The sequence below is a fragment of the Hyperoodon ampullatus genome, assembly GCF_949752795.1.
Source record: "Hyperoodon ampullatus genome assembly, chromosome: 11".
Classification (NCBI taxonomy): domain Eukaryota; kingdom Metazoa; phylum Chordata; class Mammalia; order Artiodactyla; family Ziphiidae; genus Hyperoodon; species Hyperoodon ampullatus.
The window spans coordinates 19,043,050-19,061,004 of record NC_136924.1 but is presented as its reverse complement, the minus strand read 5'-3'; the positions used below and the strand labels follow the sequence as shown (position 1 = coordinate 19,061,004).

General features: G+C 37.2%; 1 protein-coding gene across 6 annotated transcripts in view; it reads left to right on the top strand.

Annotated features, from left to right (window-relative positions):
* The window catches only part of CEP83 (centrosomal protein 83), a gene marked incomplete at its 5' end in the record, with an annotated part of 75,593 nt that overhangs the window by 42,956 nt on the left and 14,682 nt on the right, over nt 1-17,955 (top strand). For 5 of the 6 annotated variants that reach the window (XM_079715467.1, XM_079715469.1, XM_079715470.1 and 2 more), the window contains 3 exons: nt 9,650-9,725; nt 12,866-13,023; nt 14,683-14,812. In XM_079715467.1, the coding sequence (XP_079571593.1) occupies nt 9,650-9,725; nt 12,866-13,023; nt 14,683-14,812 (364 nt within the window). The remainder of the gene's footprint in view (nt 1-9,649; nt 9,726-12,865; nt 13,024-14,682; nt 14,813-17,955) is intronic. The other variant, XR_013811155.1, reaches the window with a different exon arrangement.

Here is a 17,955-nt window from a genome sequence, read left to right as displayed (position 1 = left end):
CTAACTCTATATGTTCAGGTCTTCTGTATACTTTTATTTTTTTGTCCACTTCATTTGTCTTGTAAAAAGAGTGATATATTAAAGTCTCCTATTATTACGTTAGTGTGTTTCTATCTATGACTCCTTAAAGTTCTTGTAATTTTTTTGCTTCATAGGTGATTGCTATATTATTTGGTATATAGATAATCATAACAGTTACACTTTAATTATGAATTGTGGCTTTTAGCATTTAAAAGCACTTTTCTTTTTGTCGTTTAATTTTTTTTTGCTTGAATTCCACCTTGTTTGATATTGTTATTATTCCTGTTTTCTTTTATTTTACAATTGTTGATTTATTTTTTCATAGATTTCTGACAGCTGTTGCTATAGTTTTTTTAGGTGCATATATATTCATGGTTACTTGTTATTTTTCCTTTAACATTTTATCTTGAATTTTATATGGGCTAATATGAACATTTTTACTGTTTCTTTCCTTTTGCTCATATTTGTGGTACATCTTTTCACTTTATTTTCAGCTTTATTTATTGTTTTATTTTAAATGTGTCCCTTATAGACAAAATATTACAATACCTTTTAAAAATACAATTTGAATGATAGTTTCTTGAGCAGTATGTTAACTCATTTACATTCTTGTAATTACTTTACCATTAGGATTTAATTATCTTTTTTCTCTTTTTTTTTTAAACTACTACTTACCTTATTTATTTATTTATTTATTTACTTGGCTGTGTCGGGTCTTGGTTGTGGCATGCAGGATCTTTTTGGTTGTGATGTATGGGCTCTTTGTTGCGGCACACGGGCTTCTCTCTAGTTGTGGCATGCAGGCTCCAGGGCACGTGGGCTCTGTAATTTGCATCACGTAGGCTCTCTAGTTGAGGCACACGAGCTCAGTAGTTGTGGCGCACGGGCTTAGTTGCCCCAAAGCATGTGGGATCTTAGTTCCTCAACCAGGGATCAAACTTGCATCCCCTACATTGGAAGGCAGATTCTTTACCACTGGACCACCAGAGAAGTCCCTTCACATTTCTTAATGACTATGCTTTCTGTTTCCTTATTTGCCATCTTTTTTCTATCCTCCATTGGATAGGTTAAGTTTCTCTCTCTCTTTTTTTGGTTACTCCTAACTTAAGACACATAGTTATATTTTTTCTTTATGTATATCATTGTTTAGCAATATCTGTGTCATACCCTTAAATTGTTTAGCAATATCTGTGTCATACCCTTAAGTAAAAATCTACCTGAGTACCTGAGTATGGTCTTGTCTCCTTCTTGTTCTCACCTATCTTTCTGAGTTGATATTTTTAGAATGAATATATATATATATATATATATATATATATATATATATATAGGCACACGCATTCTTCTTATTTAGAACACAAACATTTTACTGTTACTTCCTCATTCTTATATTTTTGTATTGATTTCATAGTTTTATTTATTATCTGACTAGTGTACTTCTTGAAAGAGTATTTTCCAAAAGTCTTTTTGTCCTAAAACTAATGAGTTTTTATGTCTAAGAAAACTTTTATTTTATACACATACTTAAATGATATTTTATTGGTTATAATTGTCTAGGTTCAAAATTCTTAACCTTTAACACTTCAAATGTCTTCTTGCACCCAGCATTGTTGAAAAGCTTGATCTTGGTCTTTTGTAGACCTCTACTTTTTTTTGTTGTTTTTAATTCTGTTTTCTTATTGCTTCTGTTTGTCTGGTATACTTTTGTTCATCCCCTTATTGTTAGTCTTTCTTTTTAAGTGTGTCTTTCATGTGTATCATATAGTTGGGTCTTGCTTTGGATCCAAATTAGACATCTTTTTGTTTTAATGGATGAGGTAAGTCTCTTCACATTCAGTGTGAGCTCATGCTCACTGCAAAAACTTCTAGGCAGGAGCATAAAAGGTCCCTTGCTGGGATTTAGAATTATTTTCCTCTTTTTACTTAGAGATATTTTGAAGTTTGGGCATTTTCTGTCTTCCATTTATGTGAAAGATGTGGTTTTTGTATGGCTTTATTTGATCTTGCTTTCCTGTATTGTTTTGTAGGACATATATATATAACATAGAACTAGGAATTTGCTGTTATCTTTAGCTACCTGGAAGTCCCCTGTATCTGCTGTTTTAAATTCTAAAATCTTAATGACTTTCTAATTATATAGATTACAGTTTATTTTATTTTATTATTATTTTTTTAATTTATTTATTTATTTATTTTTGGCTGCATTGGGTCTTCGTTGCTGTGCACGGGCTTTCTCTAGTTGTGGGGAGTGGGGGCCACTCCTCGTTGCGGTGCGCAGGCCTCTCACTGCAGTGGCTTCTCTTGTTGCGGAGCACAGGCTCTAGGCACGCGGGCCTCAGTAGTTGTGGCTCGTGGGCTCTAGAGTTGCAGGCTCAGCAGCCGTGGAGCACATCATGACTTACTTGTTCCACAGCATGTGGGATCTTCCCGGACCAGGACCTGAACCCGTGTCCCCTGCATTGGCAGGCGGATTCCCAACCACTGCGCCACCAGGGAAGCCCTACAGTTTATTTTTAAAAATCATGTTCATTAAGCTGTAGGTTACGTTTTGGGACAAGGTTTTTGATTTTCATTACTCAGGAAAGAATCACCTCAGGCAGAGAGATATATATTGTTTATAAATGTCCGGTTTTATGAGCTACTAATTTAAATGTTAACTACTACAATTCTAGAATCATAAATATTTTATGGATTTTGAGAGCCAGTTTTGTCCTGCTCTTTGCTTTTGGGTGGGTACATTTTGTTTTAGTGGTTCAGGACAGGTTAGATTTTTTTTTTTTTTTTTTTTAATCTCTCCTTCACAATCTCCAGCAAGGAGAGAGAGAGACCCACCCCCCAAGAACCCCACTGTAATGTTTTATCCTATTGTCCCACAGTTTGGCCAATTAGAATCTTTTCTCTTAGAATTTAAGCCTGTTTCTCCTGATTTGGGCTTGTGTTGCCATAGTGATAAAATGTTAAGCAATCATTGCTTGAAGACAATAATGAACTTGACCCTTACATTTCTTGTGGGGTTTTTTTGCTATATAAAACAGCTTTCATTCCTTTATCTTTTTTTTTTTTTAACAAATTTATTTTATTTTTGGCTGCTTTGGGTCTTCATAGCTGTACGAGGGCTTTTTCTAGTTGCGGTAAGCGGGAGCTACTCCATTGCGGTGCGCAGGCCTCTCACTGCGGTGGCCTCTCCCGTTGCGGAGCACGGGCTCTAGGCACGCAGGATCAGTAGTTGTGGCTCGCGGGCTCCAGAGTGCAGGCTCAGTAGCTGTGGTGCACAGGCCTAGTTGCTCCACAGCATGTGGGATCCTCCCGGACCAGGGATTGAACCCATGTCCCCTGCATTGGCAGGCGGATCCTTAACCACTGCGCCATCAGGGAAGCCCCTATCTTTTTTTTTTAATATAAATCATTTTCTGTTCCTTTAGCCACTTTGATAATTTTTATTTGATTCCTCTTCAGTTTCTCCAGACCATTTATAATGTGTAATTGACCCCAACTTAAAATAAGGACATAGTAACCCAAATAAAAATAGCAGGAGTAATTTGCAAAATTTGCATGATTTTTTTTAAAAGTCTACAGTTGTGGTGTTTTTCCATGGCAGTTCTGGTTTATAAGTCTAGCTACATCAGCCAGGTCTATTTTGATCAGTTATTAAAATAATCATAATCGCAGCTTGTCTTATTTAGAATTTGTGATAGGTTAGAAAGAGACTACCTGTGGGAAAAAAAAGGTTTGCTAAGGATATGGAAGGTCTAAAGCATATAAAGCAGAAATATCCATTTATTTATAAACAACAGATTAATAGGATTAATCACTGCTTTGGCAGATGCTTTAAACTGTTAATTACATACCAGTCCCTTGTCTTCATTCAAGTGGTTTCTTCACCACTAGCCTAAATAATAAAATGATTATTCTAAACGCATTATTCTAAAATGCGTTTGTAAAATTTGTAAAGTTACCTGTAAATTAAAAACATGTTAAAATTACAAGATTTTAAGTAAGATAAAGTATCTAATCAGCTTTTGGTTATGACAGTAACCCTGCTTCAACTAACTCAGGCAAAGAAAAAGGGGCTTGATTGGCTGATGGAAATGGTGGAAAGGACGGGGTTGTGCTGGTCTCATGGACGTGTGGATCTAGGAACTCAAATGTGCCAGATGAGAGTAGCTTCTTCCCTCCTGCTTTCATCTCCCTCCTCTCTTCTTTTCTAACTCCTGTATCTGCTTCTCTCCTACTGCGTTCTCTGTGAGGACAAACTATATTTTGAGATCAAAGACAGAGTTCTTACTCGATGATTCAACTTAGAAAAATCTAGAAAGGCTTTGTGTCTGGTTCACACACCCATCCCTGGGCCCATCCTATGGCCACGGGATAGGGCACTCTGACTCGGCCCAGGTATTAAGCGTATTTCTGAGTGGGTAGGGGGTGGGGTGGGGAAGGGGAGTGGGGGAGGGAGAGGCGGTAATGTGCAGTTTGTTATCAGAAGTGGGAAGAGGCATTGGAGAAGTAGCAGCAATAACTAACTGAAGGAAAGGAAACTTGATCATTTAAGATTTTGCATTGCTTAGAGCCAGAGTTCTGTCTTCCATTTGTGGCTTTCTAATTTTTTCTTAAGGTTTTTAGAAACATTTTTAAAAACTGTCACTTAGTATATCTTTCTCTCTACTTATACTCCATCTTGAGATGAGTTATCTATTGTATATCATCTTAGTAGGGAGAAGGAGACTTCTACTTGGCCAGTTTAACAAGTTCTTTTACAGAATTTGAACAGCAAAGTAAGTGATGAAAAAATATGTGGCAGCATTTGAAAAGCCAGACAGTTTGTATGCATGTCCTTGCTTGTGATTCTGGCCAATTATTCTAGCCTGGTTCTGGCTCTCTGGTTCCCCGTTGATGCACTGAGTCTCTTACATCTTCCCAGGAAGGTCCATTTTTGCTAATAATGACCAGAGTAGATTTCCAGCACTCACGGCAAGAACCTTGGCTTTCAATGGGTTGATATAAAAACTGCCTTTTTCAATAAACTTGTTCTAAGGATTTTTGACAATAGAGAAATCACAGATACACTTCTCTTGCTTGCCTTATCTATTACTTTCTTTTGATAATTGAGACTGACATCAAATGAAGCCAAGAAATTACACTAGAACTTTGGTGCCTAATAAAACATTACTAGCCACATAGAGCTATTTAAATCTAATTTTAAATTAATTAAAATTTAAAAAAATTAAAGTTCAGTCACACTAACTACATTTTAAATGTACAATAGCCACATGTAGCTAGGAGCTATCATATCGGATGGTGCAAATTATAGAACATTTCCATCATTAAAGAAAGCTCGTTCAGACAGTGCTGTTGCACGGTAAGTTCCTTAAAGATAAAGATTCTGTCTGTTATTCTCTGGCGTATCTGCAACACTTAGGACTGGGCTCAGCATTTCTAGGTACTCAGTAAATATTTGTTGAATGTTGAAGTGACACACATCAGCTGCCTGCCATAGAAAACCTAGGCAATAATCAGCATAATTAGCTACCCTGTACTTTGAAGAGAACTTGGAACAGCTCCATCTCACTGTCATTTCAAATGTTTCCCATTGAACTTTTCCCCAGCTGCATACTCTTGTACCTTGGCCCTCCGGTTTGCCTACCAAATATACTTCCACTGTTTCCATAATTACTTTTAAAATATAAAGTACTTGATCTCATAGTTTTTCATTCCCCAACTTACCCTTCACCTTTTGATTTCTCCCCATCTGCAACCCATTAAAGCTGTCCTTTTAACAATTTTTGCTGTAGCCTCTGAAATCTGTTCCATTACCTATAAATTTTGTACCATCTCCACAGTTTTAAAATCACCTGCCTCACTGATACTTTGTGCTGATGGTATATTGCCTGGCAACCTTTTTAAGTGGGAATTATTCCTCCTTCCCCTCTCCTGCAACCTAGGGACCAAGAAGAAAAATCAGTGTTTTTGAACCACAGTCTTGCTTCCAGACCATTGTTTGACTAACTTTGGTTAAAATGACTTTTCCTTTGATAGTCCTTGCATTCATCTTACCCCTGTCTTTTTCTCCACCAATTACTAACCTACAGGATATTCCCCAACAGTCACTGAGGACCTTGACTTCCGTTTCAAGGTTTTTCTATTTTCTATCCTTTGCCATCATTCTAATTGACTATAATATTGATATTGTTGACTCATCCAACACCTTAGCCTTTTGTTCATTTTATCTTCATTCTGGCATTCTTCATCTTTATTCTAAGCCCCTTCGCTTAGCCATATTTTGGACCTTGTCATCTCTTAGAGCCAATCATTTCAAAGACGTACATTTTTTTCTCTTTTCCACTCCATTCTCACTGAAGATAATGAAACTGGTAGTTCTTGTACTTTAAAAAAATGTTTTTCCAGTCTCTTAGCCTGCTTCCCTTGCCACCGTTCAGCTTGGAAACTATGTCCACTGTTCTGTGCTCTCACTTGTACCTGAGCAAAGGCTCCTGGATATGAATTCTTTCAACTTCCCACTATTTGAGAATTTCTACATCTTCATCCATCCTCTCCTCCCTTTCTGTTTTAAGTAAGATTCTTTTCTCCCTTCACTTCCAAAGTAAAAGTGCTTTTAATCCCACCCCCTTTATTTCCTCCAGAGTCTTGCTTCAGCAGTTATCCTCTTCTTTACCTCTATCTTTAATTTCTCTGCCTCAGACTCTTATTTTGCCTTTAAGGTCCAGTTCAAACTGTATTTCTCTTATGTACCCTTACTGATCCTCTAATGAAAATTAATTGCACCTTCTTCTGTACTTTGTACTTTTAAGACTTATTTTCTTTTGACTTGTGACACCCCTTGACTATTCAAAATCTAATCAAAAGAGATACTATATTCCTAAATCTTCAGCACTGTCTTGTGAAGTAATATCTACCTGTTTTGAACACTTTTGTTATTGAAATTTAAGACCACTGAATTTATTCCTAAACCCTGATCATCCCTTTTAAGGTTACTTTTTACTTGTAAAATGTAATTATCCCTTAGAATCCTAAATGTAATGATCTTAAATCATGGACTAATTTTCTTCTTTAAAAAAATCAAAAATCTCCTATCAGTTATGAATTCTAACCCAGCACTGCTTCAAGCAGAGTGAACTGAAGAAAATTTTGTAGATCATCTCTTATAGTCTACCAAAATGGTGTTCTTGCTCCTTTCATGTTTAATGATAGTCAGATACTCTTTACCATCGGTTTCTTTGGCTTCAGTTTTTATAGGTAGGGCATTTTTGTTTCTCTTCATATCTACATAATTATTTAGAAAGTATTCAGGCCACTAATGCTTTCATAACTCGGTCTTGTTTCTTGTTGATTTATCATGTATATCCAAAATCTCGACCAGAGCTAAGATATACTTGGGGCCTAACTTTTCTAACTCTGGACCGGAGCTAGGACACATGGTGTTTTCTCCCCTATTTTCATCTGCATGGTTTTGTAGAAAGAAACCTTTATTAACTTGGTAACCTAAAAGCTCCAAGTTAATAACAACCTTAAACATTTAAGGGAGAAATGCACAGAAAGTTTGAGGGAGTAATAGCATAGCTAGAATTACAGAATAAGAGTATGACTGGTACTGTCAAAGGAGCACAGGAAGAGCAAGACTGGTCCTTTTCCTTTAGGTCCATTGTTTCTGGCGTTTGTATGTAAATATCTCAGGAGCAGTGTATTTTATGGTTTCTTCCATATCATATTGTCCAACCACCTTGTGCATTTAAATGTCTAATCCAGGATTTGGGTTGGTTCATTCAGTCCAACAACAGATACTTACTGAATTTTTTTTTAATAGATCTTTATTGGAGTATAATTGCTTCACAATACCATGTTAGTTTCTATTGCACAACAAAGCGAATCAGCCATATGCATACACATGTCCCCTTATCCCCTCCCTCTTGAGCCTCCCTCCCACCCTCCCTATCCCACCCCTCTAGGTCATTGCAAAGCACGGAGCTGATCTTCCTGTGCTATGCTGCTGCTTCCCACCAGCCAACTATTTTGCATTTGGCAGTGTATATATGTTGATGTTACTCTCACTCTGCCCCAGCTTCGCCCTCCCACCCCATGTCATCAAGTCTGTTCTGTATGTCTACCTCTTTATTCCTGCCCTGCAACTAGGTTCATCAGTACCTTTTTTTTTTTTTTTTTTAAGATTCCATATATATATGTGTTAGCATACTGTACTTGTTTTTCTCTTTCTGACTTCACTCTGTGTGACAGACTCTAGGTCCATCCACCTCACTACAAATACCTCAATTTCGTTTCTTTTTATGGCTGAGTAATATTCCATTGTGTATATGTGCCATGTCTTCTTTGTCTGTTCATCTGTCAGTGGTCATTTAGGTTGGTTCCATGTCCTGGCTATTATAAATAGTGCTGCAGTGAACATTGTGGTGCATGTCTCTTTTTGAATTATGGTTTTCTCAGGGTATTAGTGTTTAAAGCACAGCCCTAAGCCTTTGAGAATATTGTCTTCCCGAGAAGCATTTCTAATTGGGTTGAAAAGGCATGCTAATAATGCTAAACTATAACTAGTATGTGCCAAACAAATTATATTTGAGGTAAATGAAGGATTTTTAAAAGGGAAGGTTGAGGGCTTATCCTGTCAAAGCTAATTAGTGTATAGTCTTTCTCATGAGGTTAGTTAGTCCCTTGGTCACCAGGGATATGCTGTGTTTTAAGATTTTGGCTGAGAATGTATCATTCCTTTTGAAAAGAACACAAATTGTGTAAGTGTGCATTCATCTCAGGGATGAAAACTCATAATATATTTTATAGAATACAGTATGGTGTCTGTACTAGATAGTTTTCTTTTAAATTCTGAATTTAAAATCAGTATAATTACGGCATAATGAAGTGGGAGACAGAGATACTTACTTGGGTGTGAGAAGATCTGGATCTCATCTTGATTTGGCTACTTGGTAGCTGTGTGATTTGGGCCCAACTTTGCTAAGCCTCAACCTCTTTCTCTATATTATCTGGAATTATAAAGATGACTCTGCTTACTTCCATACAACTATTATGAGAAATTACTACAATTGGCCAACCTTAATTAAATGCCTGTTATACTATAGACATCATGGTAGGCATTTAGGATACATTTAGGAGCTCTATAACCCAGTAGAGTGAAGGTGAAATAGCAGTATATCTGAAAGCATTTTGTAAATTGTGAAATACTGTATGGCTATAAGATGGCTTCTCCTAAACTGGACTCCTTTCTCCTGCCTTAGTGACCCACTAGGCACTCCTCCACCAAAGCCATTTGTTCAGGCTGTTCCCTGTGTTTGTCAAGATCCTACCCACCAGAGTTTTATCTCCATGTAGTAGTCTCTCATCCTTCTAGATAGACTTGATTTCTCATCTTCTCTATGCCCATAGTTTGTAGATTTTTCCATAGCAAAGGCAGAAATTTGTTACATTTTAATTATATGTGGACACAGCTTAGTTGCCTGAAGTCAAAATCTTTGCCTTTGAATCTATCACTTTATATAGCACAGCGCCTTGTGTCAATATGGGCACTCAATAATATGATTGTCTAATTCAGTGAAATATATGAACTATGGATTTTTAATAATGTCTTTTGTTGGGTTGTGATTTTTAGGTTAAAACTTCAACAACAAATTGTGAATATTGAAAATGCAGAGAAAGAAAAAAATGAAAATTCTGACCTGAAGCAGGTATTATTTTAGCAAACATTTTGCTTTTATTTTTTTAAGTGCTTCTTTAAATCTGTGTTTTTGAATCTTTATTGGAATTTTATATGTAAATATTCTGAAAATATCACTCCAATTGATAATGAATTGATGAAGTTGATATGTAAATATAAAGTGTTTAAACCTCTTTAAACTCTTGTTTAGTAAGCTTCTTTTGATTTTCTTAAGATATTTATATTGCTGTGGCTCATGATGAATTTTTTTTAAATTATAGTTTAAAGGGCAGTATTTTGAATTACTTGTGTGATTGACTTGTAACTTTGCATTTCTTATTCCATGAGCTATTTTTTGTTATATCCCTGTGAAATCTAAGAGTTGTATTTATGGAAGGAAATTCATATTTTAATTAAAGTTGTTTGGGTTCGGGAAAGATTTATATGGGCAAAACAAATTATGAGGAGTGAAAATTCCATTTTTAGGATTTATGCTTGCATGCTAGCTGGCATTGCTCTTCATGTGTAGTTATGGTTTCTAAGTCTCAAGTAGGAGGGCATAATGTGTGATTCTCTGAGAGAAGTTATCTAGTTTCATTGGCATTGGGCTTTCTGTCATCCTGTAGATATGGAGAAGTATTAAGCTCTTTGAAAGTTGCTTGTTCAGCCAGCTGTAATACAAGTTTTATATTTACAGCTCCAGTTAAAAATACTGAATAGTTCTTCATGGAGAAATTCATCCTAAAATAGAAATCTGAGACATACCTTTTTACTTTATTCTTCTGACAGTTGCTCTTTGGACCTATACAGTTCTGTATGTGGCTTTGCTACCATCAGGAAGTAGTGGAATTATTTCCCATTTATTGCATAAAGAATCTGGGTTTTTTTGGCTCTTGAGTCTTGTAATGGATTCTTTTGATCTGAAGTCACTTGACTCTCTGCCTCCAAACTTCTCTCAAGAGAATGGCTTAGGGCTTCTCTGGTGGCGCAAGTGGTTGAGAGTCCGCCTGCCGATGCAGGGGACACGGGTTCGTGCCCCGGTCCGGGAGGATCCCACATGCCGCAGAGCGGCTGGGCCCGTGAGCCATGGCCGCTGAGCCTGCGGGTCCGGAGCTTGCGCTTCCGGAGCCTGTGCTCCGCAACGGGAGAGGCCACAGCAGTGAGAGACGCATGTACCGCAAAAAAAAAAAAAGAGAATGGCTTAGAGAGGTAGAAGAAAGTGAAAGAAAAATGAATACTTGTTTATTAATTGGTAAAATGGCTTTTGCAAGAATTAGGTGTAAATATGTCCCAAATGAATTATTTGGATAAGACTTAAGAGCAATGTGAATCTCCTAGCCTGTTAATCTGTAACTAGATAATTATCTACTTTTCATGAGAAAAAGTACTCCCAGATAAAGGTAAATTGGGATGAAGCAGGCTGAGTGACATTTCACAGTTTGATAAATGGTTCTAGAGGCCAAGGAATCCCTACCATTCATTAGGTTTCTCAGAGCATCTTTCTTCTGCCCAACACTCTATAAAATGCTTAAAAACTACTCAAAAACAATGTGAGAATGATCCTTCCTGCATTTATGATTCCTGACTATTCAGAGAGCAGAACCCTTGGAAGGGTTGCTAATCACAAGGTTGTGGGAGTGGGAGAATGGATTTTCTTAGCAGCTTTCCCAGCTTACTTTTTTTTTTTTTTTTTTTTTTTTTTTGCGGTACGCGGGCCTCTCACTGTTGTGGCCTCTCCCGTTGCGGAGCACAGGCTCCGGACGCGCAGGCTCAGCGGCCATGGCTCACGGGCCCAGCCGCTCCGCGGGATGTGGGATCTTCCTGGACCGGGGCACGAACCCGTATCCCCTGCATCGGCAGGCAGACTCTCAACCACTGCGCCACCAGGGAAGTCCCCAGATTACCTTTTAAAATCTGTTCTTTCCTTGGAGGCTAGGGGACTCTAATATTTGGATTCTCTTTGCTCACCTCCCTGCTCTCCTAATGACACTTCTCCCCATTTCTGGTACCTCTTCTGGCCTGCTTATTTGGGGAAGAAGAGAGAGGACTCAGTGGCAGATTGAGGAATAGGGTTCTTGATGGTCTCTGGTTATATTAAGATATGATCCTAATGCTCTTGCCTTTTTTTTTTTAAACGTTTTTATTGGAGTATAATTGCTTTACAATGGTGTGTTAGTTTCTGCTTTATAACAAAATGAATCAGTTTTAAAAATACGTATGTCCCCATATCTCCTCCCTCTTGCATCTCCCTCCCACCCTCCCTATCCCACCCTCTAGCTGGTCACAGACCACCAAGCTGATCTCCCTGCGCTATGCGACTGCTTCCCACTAGCTATCTATTTCACATTTGGTAGTGTATATATGTCCATGCCACTCTCTCACTTCGTCCCAGCTTACCCTTCCCCCTCCCCGTGTCCTCAAGTCCATTCTCTAGTAGGTCTGCATCTTTATTCCCGTCTTGCCCCTAGGTTCTTCATGACCATTTTTTTTTTTTAGATTCCATATATAGGTGTTAGCATACGGTATTTGCTTTTCTCTTTCTGACTTACTTCACTCTTTATGACAGACTCTAGGTCCATCCACCTGACTACAAATAACTCAGTTTCCTTTCTTTTTATGTCTGAGTAATATTCCATTGTATATATGTGCCACATCTTCTTTATCCATTCATCTGTCGATGGACACTTAGGTTGCTTCCATGTCCTGGCTATTATAAATAGAGCTGCAATGAACATTGTGGTACATGACTCATTTTGAATTATGGTTTTCTCAGGGTATATGCCCAGTAGTGGGATTGCTGGGCCTTATGGTAGTTCTATTTTTAGTTTTTTAAGGAACCTCCATACTGTTCTCCATAGTGGCTGTATCAATTTACATTCCCACCAACAGTGTATGAGGGTTCCCTTTTCTCCACACCCTCTCCAGCATTTATTGTTTGTAGATTTTTTGATGATGGCCATTCTGACCGGTGTGAGATGATATCGCATTGTAGTTTTGATTTGCATTTCTCTAATGCTGGTGCTTTTTATAATTTCATTTCAGGGTGTTCTGAAGGGCACATCAGTTGGGTGTGGCATTTGTGAGGGAAGATGCTTAGTGTCCTCTGTGTCTCTCATATTCTATTGCATTTGTTTAGTGGCCTTATGTTTCTCTTCTTTCTTCTCTTTTAAGCAAATCAGTAGTTTGCAGATCCAAGTGACCTCACTTGCACAGTCAGAGAATGAGTTGCTGAATTCAAACCAAACACTGAAGGAAATGGTGGAGAGGTTAAAACAGGAATGCCGAAATTTAAGAAGCCAAGCTGAAAAAGCACAAGTAGAAGTTGAAAAGTAGAGTTTGCTCTTTTTTTTTATGTACAAACTGTTTCTTCTTTCTGCTATATTATATATAGTTCTTTTAATGATGATTCCAGTGTTGACTGTATTTTGGGAACTAGTTACAAATACCCCATTGACAGTGTACAGTGGTCTTAGGTAATGTATTTTCTTTTTCTAGAGATGAGCTTTATGGACTCTTGGATTGCTTTAAAAAAAAAAAAAAGAAAAGAAAATAGACATGTAGGGAAGAAAACCTTTTTAAAATTCTGCCTGACCACAGTATTATGAAAACCTTCAAAGAAACACTTCTATATTCATTGAGTAAATCAATACATTTCTTACTTCAAATATCTAAATTCTTCTGAATGCCAGAGAACAGAAACAAAATTTTTGATGTGTACAGCTTACTTCTTAGAATTACAGTTATAATCTTTTGGATTTTCCCTTTGAAAAGCTCATTTACTTGTTTATATTTTTTTATTTTGAAATCTCTTAGTAGTAGACAGTCTAGTAAACTGGTAGGGAGATGACTTTGGTGACTAAGATCTTATATTCCCTGGAAAATGTTGTTTATATATGGTAGAAAACTGCTATTTTGTATTTGCTTTGTTATTATAACATGTCATTATTATAAGTTTTTGAATCTATGAAACATTATTCTTTTCACAGTTTTTCTTCTGAAGGCTACCTTGCCACATAAAATTTTTTCCTTATTTTTCTATTATTTAATATTTTAAGGCTTGTCCATGGACTCATATATGTGGTTGAATTTCAAGAAAAGGAAGTAAGCAAGATAACTGTCCATAATGTGTTGTGACGTTCCACAGGGTCCAAATTATTTTGCTTATATTTTGCAAATAATAGGAATTTGTATCTTGGGATCCTCAAGTGATTTGAAATGTGCTTAAGAATTCCAATCATAGTATAGCTAGCAAATGTAACTAACTTATCATTGGTTTCTGAATGTTATTCATAGGATTATATAGCAGAAAATAGCTGGACTTGGGGTCAATAGAATGTGATTTTGATCCCAGCTAAGATACTTAAAATCTGTTTGACCTTTGTCATGCAGTCTGACTCCTCAGGGTTTGTATATCCATTTGTACTGCCTATAGTGATGATACTAAAAATCATAAGGTATACAGAAGAGCTTTAAAGATGTAAGCTGTTATGATGTTACTAGAAAATACCATTTATATGAATTTTACTCTAGCCAGGAAACATACCACATTAAGACTTGATACCAAGGTTGATTTTAAACCATCTTTATTAGGCCCAGTTTTTAATAGCTTGGTGGTATCATGGTTTAAAGCTGATTATCAGTTGTTTGTCCTGCCCCCCACCCCGTTAACTAGGTATAAGCCTTTAAGCAAGTTAGTTAACAGCTCTAAGCCTCAGTTTCCTCAGCTATAAAATGGAAATGATAGACGTACCTAACTCAGGGGTTACTGTGAAGAATAAATGATGTAGTACATGTACTGTTCTAAGCCCAGTGGCTGGCTCATAGGAAATACTCAGTAATGGTGGTGATAGCAGATACGTGGCCATGCAAGAATGCCTGTGTTGGATTATGAAGGCTGTGGGTGAAGTAGGTAGTGAGTTTGATTATACTTGTGGTAATATCTCTTCTAAGAGTTAACATCTCATGTTTTGCATACGTTCTTCCGACAGGGCATTGGAAGAGAAGCAAATACAGTGGTTGGAAGAAAAGCATAGGCTTCATGAACGTATCACTGACAGAGAAGAAAAGTATAATCAAGCTAAGGAGAAATTGCAGCGAGCTGCAATTGCCCAAAAAAAGGCAAGTGGTTCTCATTAAAGTGATTTCTATAGAGTAAAAGCATAACTATTTTAGGAGAATAAAATGTATAATTAAAACTGAGACTTTACGGGTATGTTCAGTTTGATATTTAAACATGACATTTTGCTGACACCTTGTAAAGATAAATTGGGAAAATGCAGACTGCTCAACAGGTTTATTTCTAAATGTTGTGTACAAGTCAGTTTTTCAGAGTATGCATTTTTCCACAGAGACAGTGGTTTTCATTGATAAAGTTTCTAGACCAGCCCATACAAGTGTCATTTAACTCATTCGGCACTTAAATTACGGGGTGATTAGGCCTGTTTCAACTGTGCTTAACTAATACTTGTAACATTGTTTTTGTGGTTACAATACTTTTTTGTTTCCAACTCAGGAATATAGAAGCAAGTATCTCATTGCCCTAGCAGAAGGAACTAGGACTCCCCTGGCTTCTGAAACAGCCATGATAGTTCCCACAGCCATGATCTTTGTAAAGTTTCATCTTTGCAGGCATATTTTCTCCAGAACCTAAAAACTAATCCAGGGCATCATGGAACTAATGTAACCAGATGATTCATCTAAGTCAGTGGTTTACAACTTTTTTTCTACTCAACAAACCCAAGGAATGTAGCATAGCCCCATCAGTAACCATGGCTCTCCATGGCAGCGATCCAGCAGTTATTTTTAGCAAGATTGGCGCATGTGTGTTGGGGGAAGGGGAAGGAAGTATTTAAAGAAAAAATCCCACAAATGATTTGGATATGTCTCCATTTGATAAGTTCCTTTAGTAGTGGCATTGGTTGTGGGGAAGTGAGAAGGTCTGAAATGAGAGGAATTCGTACCTCTAGACATAGGCACACCAGTGTCTTAATGTCTGTATGTTTATTGGTAAGGTTAGCTGTTCATATTTGCATAAGAGAGGAGAACTATATCATTTACATATTCTGAATTTGGAAATCAAGGACAGAGTTTTTAGTTACCTGTTTACATTATTAGATATAACTGCCAAATTCATCCTGATAGTTGGAGTGACAACGTGAGAAGTCTTAAAGTCATTACTTCCCCACTTTCTTGGTTTATGAATGTTGCTTTTCTCTTTCCATTATGCTAAAAGTAGTATAACATTGAGATTAGAAAACAGCACTTAACTATATAGGATCCCAGCGTTTTATACTCAAATATAAATACTTATGTTGTTGTTTCATTGTTTTTTTTCCCCTGTATCATTTCTCTTTCTTTCTGTCCATATAAGTACTGAGCAGTGTATGGGTATTGATGGGATTTTAGTGAAGTTATTTCATGGCTTGGGGTGATCTCTGAAATCCTACTTATGCTTCCTTGTACTGTTTGAAGCCTAAAAGCATCTGATGCCAGATTAGCTAGAAATCATAAGAAATTATAAAAGCTGATTTTATCTTCCACAGAAAAAACTTTTATGTTGGGGTTTTAGAGATAAGTGTCTTAGAGATCAGATTCTAATTATTGAGGCTAGGTTGGGTTGACTTCTTTTGGAGCAAAAGTGACATCCAGTGGTGAGAGAGATTATCAACTAATCATAGGTATACCAGAAAGGGGAGGAGGTGATTTTTTTTTTTTTTTAATTTATTTTTGGCTGTGTTGGGTCTTCGTTTCTGTGTGCGGGCTTTCTCTAGTTGCGGCGAACGGGGGCCACTCTTCATCGTGGTGTGCGGGCCTCTCACTGTCGCGGCCTCTCACATTGCGGAGCACAGGCTCCAGACGCGCAGGCTCAGTAGTTGTGGCTCACGGGCTTTGTTGCTCCGCGGCATGTGAGATCTTCCCAGACCAGGGCTCGAACCCGTGTCCCCTGCATTGGCAGGCAGACTCTCAACCACTGCACCACCAGGGAAGCCCAGGAGGTGATATTTTAAGAAACATGTGAAGTAACCTTTCATCAGTATTGACCTAGGATGAATGTTTTTCATACTGAAATAACTGCCAAATGATGGGGGTGAATATAGTAAACACCTATTTTACTTTTAAAAATGTGATCTGTGGATAATGATTTATGTTGCAGGAAATTGTTAAACTCAATTCAGTAAAAATTATGACCCAGAGCTGTCCCATCATGTGGAGCACTGCCCTATAGGCTTACAGCTTTACCTCAATTAAAGTGGAAAAGCAGACAGTACATGTGACATAGAAATACTGTAAAAAGTATATAAGTATGTATAATTTTAGGGCTGGGGGATCTTAGCATTCAGACAGTTTTTACAGATTTGGAAACTGAAGTGGTAGGGAGCCAAGATCATTGACTAGTTAGGAACGCTGTGACTAAAGTCTACATTTTTCTATTCTTAATCCTGTGCTTTTTCTGCACTGTTACTCTTTTAATTTCCCCCTTTCTTTGATTCGAGATACTTTACTGCTTTTCTCTTCATTATAACCATAATCCACATGAGCTATTTCCTGTGGCAGAATGATCACTATAAAATTAATTTTTTAAACTCAAACCCTTTTCCCATTCAAGTTAAATATAATGCTTCTGTATGAAAATGTTGGCTATAAGATTACATAAATATGATTCGTAAAATTGCAACAGACTTCTAAGTTTCTTAGATGACAAAGATCATAACTTTCTTGTGTAGTAAGACTTAAGTCACAAAGTATTAACTCTAGGGCAGAAATCATAGTCCTTTAAAGTTACTTTCCTGTGAGAGGTTCTTACAACTGGGGAGTAGCAGCTTTATTTTTTTTTCCCCAGGCTAGGTAAGATGGCTGCATTTACAGCTCCAGCCTCCTAAGCACAGAGAGTATGTCATTTCTGGTAAGTGTTTTTAGGTAGAGTCTTTGTGTAATGATATTTTGCTGTGTTGATTTGTTTGGAAAAGTTGGACCGGGTATCTTGAGTTGGAATGCCCTTCTGTAATTGATGACTTCTCTGTATGTTTTTCCCCACACATTGTTGAAGTGTGAGTATGAAGAGAGATCTCTTGGTATGAGGACAATGAGTTGTGCTTTTCCTTTTAAGGCACCTGAAATAATAACTTGTTATTTTTATTCTAAGGTATATCTCTGAAATAATTCTTGGTTAGATGTTACGAACGGTTTTGAGAAAGAAATGAACCATAGTCTTGAAGTTATAAAATATCTATTGAATATGTTATGTGGCCTGGCATTATGTT